Here is a 12,800-nt window from a genome sequence, read left to right on the forward strand (position 1 = left end):
TACCTTTTTTATTTTAAATAACACCCCTCTCAGATAGTGTTCTGTAGATTGTTATTTGCTGAAACTCATCATAAAATGTGAGATTTCTGAAATTGTTTTCACACAGTGGATGCAGTTTAAAGAATTTGTATTATACTAGAGCAGATAGTTTAGTTTTGTGAATAAATAAGAATGATAACTAATAAAAGGGTCATTTTAACATACAGTAGCTTAAAGTTCAGTAAAATATAATTTCAAAAACTGAAAGCCTACCTTCACTTTTTGTTCTGTGTGTGTGTGTGTGTGTGTCGTTTTGAGCAAGTAGTATTTCAGTTGTGGAGGGTGATGAATGCTACAGTAATACTAGGGGGATATTTATCAAGGAATGCTATATACCACTGAGTAGAAACACGAAGTCAGTTTGCAGTACTTAAGTATGATTTGGTAGCAGTTTTTTTCTACCGTTTCCTCATCCTGCATACTAAATTACCTTTGGTACTTTCTTCTACCTCGTTTACGGGAACCGTAGGAGGGAACAATAGAGTACTGACTCACAGTTTGGTGAAATATGTAGATATTTTCTCAAAAAACCTACAAAAATTAAAGCCCATGAAATATTAAACTTTCAGTGGGTTTTTTGGTTTTGTTTTGTTTGTTTGTTGCATTCTGCAGCTAAATTCCTCCTAATTATGCAATTTAAATTCATCTGGACAAGGTGACCTTGCAAACAGCATAGTCAGAAAATAGAGTATCTAAATTTTTTCTGTTGTAGACAATTCTGTTTGAATCCTAGAAGCCAGGATATATATATATTTTTCCCCTGAATGGATTTTACAATTAATTATTTTTCTCATATAATGATGAGCTGAATTTTTCTAATTGCAGTCTATCTAAAAACAAGGTAGTTGTGATAATGTATAACATATAACATGTCTTCATCTGGTGAGCTGAGTTTCAAGTGGAATTGAAGATTTTGAATTTCTGTATTGTGATGGATGAGCAATTCTCAATTTTGAAAAATATGATAATTTGGCAAAGGATTCTAGTACTTTGTTTATAATATTGTCTTTTACTATAGAAATTGTATTTCCTTGTAGTAGAAATGGCAGTGTCATAGTGAGATTTCTATGAATTTCATGACCATTTGCCACATCACATCTGAAAAGTATTTCACTTACCTCTCTGAGAAAGCATGAATTTTGTGCCAGAGCAAGAAAAAATCCAAAGTTGCCACATGCAAGGCAGCATATCAAACAAGGGTATAAGAGAGGCACTGACAGGAAAAGGGCTGATCCAGTTGGTGTTCAAACTGGCAGATTTTCCTTCGGACGCAGGACAGGATTAGCAAGAAGAACAGAAATGGAAAATTTTGGTATTTTAATATATTTTCAGAAATTTTGCTGAAGAATAAATAACTTCACCCATTATAATAGAGAAAAAGGAATATTATGCACTCAATGCATAACAAATATGTGAGCATCCATTGTACTAAACAGACAGTTACTGCTAGAAAACTTGATTAGTAAGCTGAAGCGTTCAAGGTTGCATACTTAAAGTCTCAGGTGAACTCTGCATGGACCATTTACAGTATAGAGGACACCTACTGGTCTTCTGTTTTACTGCAGTGGAAAACTAAGAATAGGTGCAAGCAATATTAATTGAGAAAAGGAACGCCTTCAAAAACATTAAATAAATGCCTATCCTTATGAATACATTATTCTTGTAATGGCAAATCAGGCAGGAAGCAAGATTAGTCAATTAAATAGAAGATTTTATTTAGCTTTATAAGAAAATGAATTTTACACATAGTTTTGCTGAATTTGGGAGTGGAAAACTGGACCTATGGAGGCAGAAACATCTGTGTGCATATAAGCTCATGAACGCTAAGTTATAAGTTCTGAATATGGATTCACTGGCTTTCATGAATCCATGTTGAATTGTGTTCTCAGTTGTATGTTAAAATAATCTTGAAAAGACTGACTGCTACTTTACCAGTCTTCTTGAAAACTAAGGTAAAGAGTTCCCTGCCCGCTGGGACATCACTTCCAACATAAAAGCCAGAATAGTATACTCACTATGCTTTTAAAAAAGGTGGTTAAAAAAAAAAACAACACTCTTGTGATGTCATTTATTGCTTATGTGAGTCCAAAATAATGCTAATTCTTCATTATATGATGTGAGTGCATAAGGGATGTTCTTACAAGTATACGTTTTGGTAGTAATTTTTCTTGAGAATCAGAACTACAATCATTATTGACTGATGTTTGCTATTTTTTGATTGTCTGAAAATGCAAGGTTTTGATTAGTTGTGCTTGTTAAAAGTCTCAGAGCACATTTCATGAAGAAAATGTTTTATTGGTAGGTCCTTGTCCCATAATAGTTGCAGAATAATTCTGATTACTCAGGCTTTTCTAAACATTTCATTTGAACGTACTAGTCTCATAGCTAATTGGATACTGTCAGATAACCACTGGGTTTTATTTGAATGGAAACTAATTCTTTGCAGCTATGGAATTCATTTGTTAAAAAATTAATTTTCTGAAATGCTTTAGGATCCTATTACAGCGCCATATATACAAACATTTCCTTTGCTCTAAACATTTTGCAAAGAGACTGTTAAAGACCAATCTGTTTTTGGAAAGTAAATACAGCAAATGATTAAGAAATGAAACTAAGATTCATAGCAGCTGAAAAAGAAGCAACACCAAGGTATTTCCTGTAATGTTTCTTATGCATATGTCTGGCATAAAATACATTGTTTGGCAAAAGTACTCCAGAAATGAATGTTGAGAAATCATTGAAATAATGCAATAATGGTAACTTGATAAAGGGATTCAGAACATCTTTATAGAGGTAAAGACGAGGTAAAGATTGAAAGTACTTGAATAAAAGGTACTTGAATTACGTAAATAAGTGGTAAATGGATGAGCACTTTTTGCCTTCTCTATGCCTATGGAACTATTAGGTATCACACAGAATTCATAATAGCATCGTCGTGAGGCATCTGTGCAAAAGATATCATGATAATATGCCATACAAACCACAGGCAGCTGGGAGAGTAAAAGGAAGAATTTACACACAGACACATGCACACACACACACACACAAAATAGCTTTGAGAACAATTTCATAGCACTGAAAGTCTAGGACAAATACACCTGCTAATACGACAGACAAGAAAAAGGAGAAGAATGAAAACAAAGATTAGTGTGGAGTAAAAGAATATTGAGAAATACAAGAAGTGAGAGACAAATGGAAGTAAGTACAAGATTCTGTATTAGGTAAGGATATCAAGGATAATGAAAATGAAAAAATGGAATTCTGTGGGAAGGGACAGGGAAGAGAGTAGTCAGAGTTTTAATGTGTTTGAAATACAGAATGAAAAGGCAGTGGAAGTTCTTGTTTCAGAAGTGCTTGTTTGAGTATTTTGTGGCATCATTCTTGTACGGTCTGCAAAAGGTGAAATATTTGAGGTATAGGGTTTATTCCGGAGATAATTCAGTGAGCTGCTGCTAAATACATTTATAATCACATCACCTACAACAAGAGACACTGAAATTACAGGACAAATATTTATCACCCCAAAAGGGCAATAAATACTGTCCTGGAAGTACACAAAACATTTTGCAATGTATTGTGTCACCACACCACTCTTATTCAACATAATTATTTCCTTCTTTTTTTTTCCTTTTTCAGTTTGTCTTGTCTGCAAGTGCATCACCTTTATCATAGAGGTTCACTGAATGTGATTCTTTAGAAAACTTAAGAAAACAGATGTTTTCACATAAAATCACCATAATAAAAATATAAAAAGAAAATAATCCTTATATTTTCCAATTTGAAGCAACATTCTAAAGATAGATTTTCCTACGTCGCATGATCTCACAGGGACGTTAAAAATATTTGGTTGCTTTTATTACCGCAGAACACGTAATCACTTTCATTATCCTGAAAAGAACTACAATTAATAACACTGTTCGTAGTGAAATTCTAGACAGGGTCTATCTGTTGTGATAGCAGCTAGTGATCTTTCATTCAACATTAAGTGCAGAGGTTTAACATTCTAATCTAACCCAAGCTGCATTGGTGTGTAGTAAGAATAACCTGTCGCGTAGAATGCTATGTCAGGGAACACTGGCTTCCATCCAGTGAACTTCTGAACACCTCTTATCATTTAGTCCCTTGTGCTCTGCGGTCGTGCTGAATTTAACTTATCCTTTCTCAGGTCAATGGGACTACTAGGATTGAGAGTGCTTTCCTAATTCTGTTAGCATATCTCAGCTGTAGAATGAAAGAAGCAAGAATAGACAAAGACAGTGCAATGGAAACATTGAGAAAAGACATGAGTGGGAAAGAATGCTGGTGTCTCACCCTTTTCTGAAGCAGTAGATCTTAACAAGAAGCCATACTTTTGGAGATGTGTTAGAGCCAATAATACTATTTGCATCTTAAAGGTTTTTTCCAATGTTTACTTGAAAAATGTATTAAGATGCTAACAATTCAACACATTGCACAAGCCATCTAGTGATATATAAATAAAGAAGTTAATACCCAAGAACATAATAGTTTTCATTATGAACAATGCCAAAAATAACCTTAAATTATAATTCTCACCTATTTAATATAAAGCACAAAAATAAAAATAAAAACACAGCATAGTCATCTTGTTTACCTTGATCTTATATCTTTGGCCTCTCAGTATAATCTGCTGTCCTGTCAGTAGGAGAAACCTTGGCCTGCAACTGACCATTTCTGATGCATGATTTCCCTGATGCATGGGCAGGTTGTTAAGTTTCAGAAGTTACCAAACAATTTCCCACAGTTCTGACATGCAGAGAACCAGCACTATCTATCTTGAAAACCTTCAAATTATTCCATGCCACTAAAAGCTTTTTGAAAAGTAACAGAACCAGTGACTATCTCAGATCAGGATATACTCTGCAAAGTTGTGTGATTTTCTGTCATTACAACAACATACAAAATATGCAATTGCAACTATGACAAGAAAGGCAGTTTCACTTGAAGTGGTCCACAACTCTGTATAACTTCTTGAAATTGCAGCATCTTTCAGGCAGTGTTTCCTCACTTCTTTTCAGTGTTATTCAGTGTTTTGGCTTCTCCATAAATCTTCAGGCATACTAATCTTATCCTCAAAGCCATTATAATTGAAATCTTCTCCCAGCTGGGTATTGTCATGCATTTTATTCTTCTCAAAAATAAATTCCTTCAATACTTGTAGGACATTAATACACATTACCCTGCCCTGTAAGATGCATTCAGCGTTTTTTAAATTCATATGTTCATTTTTTTTAAAGAAAAAGAATAGTAATCTATGTAGTGCATACAGCTGTACAACTAACTACTGTAGAAAAACACTAATGTAAGATAGGCAGCATTGCTCTTCATCTGAAAATAATTTTAAGCAGTATTTTAATTAAGGGATGTAGTGTCTTAGGTATCTTTTCATCAAAGATGCCTAACAGCCATTTTAAGATATTACTTAGAAATCTTTGAAAATTTGGTCCAAAGGAAGAGTAAAAAATAGCTGCATTAGTATCTGTTTTAGCATTTCTTTATTTTTTATGCAGGAGAAAAGCCAAGTCAGAGAGCCTGAAAGTTAGAGAGCAAAAATATTTTGGAGAAACTTTCTCACAGTACATCATTTTCCCTCCCACACAGAAGAGTGGAACCCAGATGCCCTCAGGTCTTAGGAATGAGTAGAAAAAGAAGAAAAAGCTACAAGGGCAGAAAGAGCTCTGATTCCAGAGAATGTAAGTTTACAGAAATGTTTGATTTGAAGTAAAAACTTCAGAATTGTGGGTGGTTATTCTCCAGCCAGAAGAAAGGCAGAAATCCAAGGATGCCCAAGGATGGTTCTCAGATTTGGAATACTTACATTCAAGCGTGGGTACATGTAGGTAATGTCTTGATGAGGCTACGTGCTTTATTTTGGTAGAACTGCAATCCTATGTATTTCTGATAGTCTTTCCAAAGACGCTGAAGTTAAAATGCCTAAAATTTTTATTATTGTTGCTGTACATTTCTCAGTGTGTTCAAGTTTAATTACTTGATTTAATCCCTCTCAAACAGATGTTACTATGAAGTATTATCCTCTAATACACATGATAATGAACATGACCTATTCTTTAAAAAAAAAAAAAAAAGAAAAAAGGCAGAATTTCATGTAATTGTATGAATGCTATGAAATCTTGCCTGGTACACCTCCTGCCGGGAAACAGTATTTTCTGCTTCAGACAGGGCTCTGTGGCTCAGACCTCCTGGGAGTGTACTACTAATGTGCTATGTGACTGTGACAGGATTCATTAATCCCTTTGTTTGCTCATCTGTAAAAGGATTATAAAAGTCAAGTTCCATGTAATTTACCCCAGACTGCAAGCATGCAATGGGATATTGATTGTCCCACCATGTCCGTGGAAATTAAGTAAATACTCAAAGGAATAAGGGATACAAAAGGGGTAGATTTTTCTAAATGCAAATAGAATGCCTGTATAATATAATACCGTGTGAAACTTTCTGAGAAAGATGAAAAAAAAGAGTATTCATACATTAATTTATTTAAATTAGAGTCAGATAAAATGGCCTATAATGTTTATTTTACTTCATATTAATGATCAGATAGCTAAGATAAAAGGAACAAATAGTGGATTTAAAAAATGCTGTTGAGGAAAATACACTACACTTTAAGAAGAAAGGAAGCATTTTCTATGAAAACTATCTCATACATTTGTAATACTGTTTATCGAATCATGGGAAAATGTTTTTTCTTATTTTCATCTTAAATTAGATGAACAGTTGTCAGTCACTTGTAAATGCCAACAAAATGTACAAAATCTTGAAAATAAAGCAGATGAGTCTTTGGCTTACTTTCCTGAGCCACTGGAAGTAAAGGGTTCTGAAGAAAATGGGAAAGATCATGAAATCAAGAATCGGAGTAGCCCAGATGCATCTGAAGACAGAGAACTTGACAACGCCTCAGATACCAAAAAAGAAGGAAAGAAGGAAAAGAACTGCACTCCTCAAGTGTTCTCTCCTCAGCAAAATGAAATCGTAGCTACAGTAACTTTTGGCGAATCAGAGGATTCATCCATGGGAAAAATTACAGTGTGGGGCAAACCAGACTCTGCAGAGTCTGCTAGAGTGGTTACTGGAAGAATTAATGCAGAAGTAAGTTATGGCTCCTTTAAGGTGAAAGTCGAAATTAAGAATATTTCTTTGTTTGATTCTGGAACAAACCTTGTGACTGAGAAAAAGAAATGTTCGAAGAACAGTAAACATTGTCATGAAAGACAATACCAGAAAAGCCAGTGTTCAAGTTGTCCAAAGTACCAGAGTCCACCAGCTGACCACCTAGTAGTAGACATTGGGGAATATAAGGAATCCTTTGCACACAAAATTCAAACTACTGTCAACAAAAATTCCTTCCTGAAAATGGACATTGAAGGAAAGAATATTAAAATGGAGTATACTAACAGAAAGAAAAATCTAAAAGTTAACATCAAACCTGGAGAACAGGTGCAAAGGAAAACTTGCAACAGAGAACATGAAGATACATACTGTAGTGAAACAGATTATTCTGTGAAAAAGGCACCTCTTAATACAGATTGTGAGACATGTTTTTGCTTTCATGAAAAAGAAGACACTGCATTCCAGGATGGATACATACTTCTCCCTCCACCTAAAGAATTTGCTGACTGTGACAAAATGCATCTAGATACTGTCACAGAGGGTGTCTCTTCATACCCTGTTAATGACAGAAAGGAATCTGACAGCTTCTCCACAGCCTTGAGAATTTGGGAGGGAGAAAATTATTTCAGTAAACATAACAAAAACAAATATGAAGGCCACAACAATGAAAAGGAAGATTTCTCAAAGGATAAAATACTTTTCTCAAAAATGAATAATGCAAACTGTCTTGTAGCTAGCAATACCTTGAATAATTCAAATGTTGGGAAGGAATACACCAACAGGAATAGTGCAGCAGGTCAAGAAAGAAATAACATTAACAAGCGCAATGACACAGGTCAAAAACCAGCAAGAAGAAAGTCTTTCCCAGATACTACCCTTGATGTGACATCACCAGTTCATCCTAGGAGGGATTCTGGCTTTTATTCATTGCCATCCTTATCCTTAAAAGTACTGCCTAAGGAGACAAAAGCAGATATCTGTTTCAAGAACTCACTTGTTCATACCAGCTGTACAGAACTTTCTAAATGCCCTGACTTGACCTCATCACTAAAAAGTTTGAATGCTCTTAAGTCTTCATATCAGTATGCTTTCACTTCATTTGATCATAATGTTACCATTTATCCATCTGAACCTGATGAAAGTCTAGATGACACTTGTTTACTGAATCACTATGCAGACTATGTGGAGCAAGGTGAGGAAATAGAAGAAACAGTAATGGAGAGTCTTCACTCCCTTGAAACCATTAGCGAGAAGAAAGAAACTGAATATGCCGAGCCTCTGAAAAATCTAGCCATATGGGAGGAAGATAGTGAGTCTACTGAAGATGCTTTAGATGAAGAAACACCGGAGCACCATCCAGAAAAGAATCTAGATTTGCAGAATAAAGCTCAGCTCATACAGGTCTTTCCACCTTCCAGAACTCCTTCAGGAGAATTTTTTATTGACAAGGAAAGGTCTGATTATGCTTCTACAGAGTGCATTCCAAACCAACTTTCAGCCATACAGCAGAATGTTCAGCCACTCCCTGCAGAGATTGAAGGGATAAGGAAAAGAAGAGGATCAGTAATGACTGTAATAACTGGAGAACTAGAACGACGAATCATTGTCCAAGGTGATAATAAATTGGTACCTGATCACTTTGGCTCTGTGGTAAGAAAAGAGCCTAATCTTTCCTGTAGTGTGCAAGAAAAATCTATGCTTTCACACTTGATATTGGATCTCAAGGAGCACAACATAGATAACGAATTAGAAAGCTTTTCTGAAATACAAGACATATCTGGGGATACCCCTGTTGAAGCCAGTTGCCATAATGATTCAGCCCAGACTGCCATGTTATCTACCTCTTCAGCATATTCAGAAAATAAAGAAAATTTCACAGAACACTCATACATCAAGGAAAGAACAGAGGATGTTTGCAGCAAACAGTCAACTGATGATAGCATAAAAACAGACACTGAAGCGCATCATCTACCTCAGTTAGTCAAATCCAGCTCTGATGAAGTTGAGAAAAAGATTGAAATGAAAGAAGATTCTCCCCCATCATCAGTAAAACAGATTAGTCAGAAAGGTAGGTGCTTTAAGACTTTTATAGCTAATGTCCTTTACATACCTTCTGTGTAGTTATCTTAGTGCTTTGCTGATGTCCGTTTTGGGAAAATGAAAGTATATTATTACTTTACAAAAAAGATAATACTGGTATTCCCATTTGGTTATACTACGTAGTTATCACACTGAAGCAAATATTGAATTTTAAGTAGATCTTGGTCCTAATTCTGACTGAGCCTTTTTGTGACATAGAAAAACTATAGTAGGTCATTTCATCTTCCTTTCTATCTTTATACAGCAAGGAAAATTGCATATAAAATAAGATTTTTTTCAAAAATATTAAACTTTTACAAAATTACTCATCTTTCCTTCTGTAATCCACCCATCTATATCTATAACTGGTCATTTAGAAGGAATGTTATGAATAATAAAAATATAAAGCTATATAGGTACTCTGCACACTACATTAAGTCCTTGAATATATATACACGCAGTTTTGCCTGTGTGTGTTTGAACTATCATTTTAACCCATTAATCTTTCTTTCTCTTTTTAATTTGAATCAAGTTATATGCAAATACAGTGTGCATAATCCTCTATAGAAGGGATTGTTTCCATCAGATTAGGAGTTTTTAACTGTACTTCCTTATCACTGGAAAAATCTTGTTTCAAGAGTTTTTAAAAAAAAAAAAAGGAAAAAAGTAAAATAAATAGAATTTAGTAAAAGGAAATATCTTTAATACAAGGTATAGAAAGATGCTGAAAAAGCTTGCATCCTCAAAAGACCTCAGTGGTAAAACATTTTGCCTCAAGGTGTAGTTATTTGCTGCATTTTTATTTTCTTCTTGCCTCTTTTCTTTTGCCCCTTGCTAAGAGCTATCTAAGTGTTTCCTCTCTGTAAGCTATCACCTTATCTGTTTTGTGCCACCTAGAACCTGTAATTTCATCCCCTTTTTAGTCTGGTCAATTTTTGACTTTCCGTGAATGTTATTCTTAGCATTGATGTGGAATTGCTAACTTAAGAGAATAAATATATTTTAGAATCATAGAATCATAGTCACAAGATTGGAAAGGACCTAGAAGATCATCTAGTCTAGCTGTCCACCCACTACCATTGCTACTACAAGCTACTAAACCATATCTTGTATCTCCTCATCCAGACACCTCTTGAACACTGCCAGGGACGGCGACTCCATCACCTCCCTGGGCAGCCATTCCAGTGCCTGACCACCTTCCGAGAGAAAACGTTTTTCCTTATGTCTAATATAAACCTCTTCTGGTACAACTTGTGGCCATTTCCTTGAGTTCTCTTTGTTGTCTGGGAGAAGAGGCCAAACCCCTCTTTGTCACAACCTCCCTTCAGGAAGATGTAGAGTGCAGTGAGGTCTCCCCTGAGCCTCCTCTTTTCCAGACTGAACAATCCCAGCTCCCTCAGCCATTCCTCACAGGACCTGTGCTCCAGATCCCTCCAGTTTTGATACCCTTCTCTGAACACTTTCCAGAGCCTCAACGTCTTTCTTGTAGTCAGGGGCCCAATAGTGAACACAGTAAATATATATCCAGCAAGAAGTATAATCCTGTAAAGTTTTAAAACTGATTAATGTGAATCAGAGGCCACTTGTAATTCAGGAATACAAATCTGCTCAGCCAAGACACTGGGTACACAGGGCAGTGTGGGACTTCCTATGACAAGTAATTCAGTGACACTGGAAAGGAAATGCAGATTTCATGTGTGACATTTAGAATAGAGATATGAAACAGATGGAAATGTTGTTAACCATATGGAAGAGTGGAGTTCAGCAATCTAGATCTGTGGTGGTGTTGTAGGAACTTAATATCAAAGGAACAAAGATTCATTCTAAGTGCATTACAAGAAATCTGTTTCCTGACTGTCACCAATGGTCAACTGTCTAGGAAAAGCAGATCTGTGATGGATCTTACTGTGGCCAAAGAGAGACGAAAAAGACAAGAATAATGCAAAGCCAAGGGGAGAACTCACAAATTCATTTCCAAGGAAGCCTTTTTAAGCGTAATAGCTAATTTCCTCTTTTTCCAGTGCAACCCTATCTACCTTTATCAGTGGACACAAGCGCATTTTCAGAAGGAAATCCCATACAAAGATGCTTTTCAATTGTTATTTTAGTTGAAATAATAATTTTAGTTCAAATAATAGTTATTATTATAGTTGAAATAATAATAGGGTAAGACTTTAGTGTCCTACTTAGAAAGATACCTGAAATAAAAATACAAGTTCTCCTTTAATATGCATTTGTCTTGCAAGTACCTTCAAAGATATCATGAACCTGTAATTAAAATCCATGAACAATTGACCTGCTTTTCCATAAAAATGCCACACAAGTTGTGCAGGCACTTAACTGCAAGTACAATGACCATCTGGTAATCACATGCACTTTTTCTGTGCATGGATACCTCAGTAAGTTTGAAAAAAACAGTTTAGTAGTATTTTGAGCATTATTTGTTATTTTAATTCCTGTGTTAGCAAAGAAGTTATTCTTATATCTATAATACAAAAATTTACAATATAGTTGCTTAAGTATATTCTGAAAGTTGTCAAATACATTCCAAATGAACAATGTCTGCTTATAATTCAGATTTGAAATCAGAAATGAATAAAAACAGAAAGCTACCTGTGCTGAAAGACACCAGAGCTAGCGATAGCTCCCAGGAAGAAGCAATAGATCAGTGGGCCAGGAGACGGAAACAGTTCAAAGACAGCAAAAAATGCAGTTCAACTGGAGGAAGCTCCATAAACAGCACTATCACTGAAGGATCAAGTAAGTATTTTAGTCTTACAGTTGTATTCCTCTTCCTTCATGTGATTGATGCTGTGTCAGGGCTTTCAGCCAAGGAAATCTATCTTCCACTCATTCACCTTGAGTTTCTATCTTAGTTATTTTCATAAGCAAGTATGTTTTACCCAGCTGAAGTTTTGTCATCATGGGAGTTAGTACCTTCCTTTTCATTTCATGGGCAACCTGGCTGGGGGCGGAGAGGGGAAAAAAAAAAAAAAAAAGTAGATCCCTTGTCCATATGCAAAAACCACTGGATGAGCTCTAAACTTGAAAAAGTAATTGCTTATGGAATGCAACTAAAGTCACAGAATCACAGAATCACCCGGGTTGGAAGGGACCTCAAGGATCATGTAGTTCCAACCCCCCTGCCTAGCAGGGCCACCAAACATCCACATTCAGATCAGGTTGCCCAGGACCCCGTCCAACCTGGCCTTGAACACGTCCAAGGATGGAGCATCCACAACCTCCCTGGGCAGCCCGTTCCAGGGCCTAACCACTCTCCTTGTAAAGAACTTCCCCCTAACATCCAACCTAAATCTTCCCCCCTTCAACTTGGATCCATTTCCCCTAGTCCTGCTGTTGTCAGCCCTTTTGAAGAGTTTACTCCCCTCCTGGGTGTAGGTTCCCTTCAGGTATTGATAGGCTGCAATGAGGTCACCCCGCAGCCTTCTCTTCTCCAGGCTGAACAAGCCCAACTCCCTCAGCCTGTCCTCATAGGGGAGGTGCTCCAGCCCCCTGATCATCTCAGTCGCCCTCCT

The 12,800-nt window shown here is 36.1% G+C and overlaps 1 protein-coding gene across 1 annotated transcript in view; it reads left to right on the top strand.

Moving 5' to 3' along the window:
- Nucleotides 1-4,535: 4,535 nt before the first annotated feature.
- Nucleotides 4,536-12,800, top strand: part of LOC128089481 (uncharacterized) — a 40,796-nt gene continuing 32,531 nt past the window's right edge. Inside the window, exons 1-3 of the mRNA XM_052700958.1 lie at nucleotides 4,536-5,750; nucleotides 6,785-9,253; nucleotides 11,842-12,024. Coding sequence (XP_052556918.1) covers nucleotides 5,693-5,750; nucleotides 6,785-9,253; nucleotides 11,842-12,024 — 2,710 coding nt within the window. The 5' untranslated portion in view covers nucleotides 4,536-5,692. The remainder of the gene's footprint in view (nucleotides 5,751-6,784; nucleotides 9,254-11,841; nucleotides 12,025-12,800) is intronic.

Source organism: Tympanuchus pallidicinctus, unplaced genomic scaffold, assembly GCF_026119805.1.
Source record: "Tympanuchus pallidicinctus isolate F22 unplaced genomic scaffold, pur_lepc_1.0 scaffold4, whole genome shotgun sequence".
NCBI lineage: Eukaryota > Metazoa > Chordata > Aves > Galliformes > Phasianidae > Tympanuchus > Tympanuchus pallidicinctus.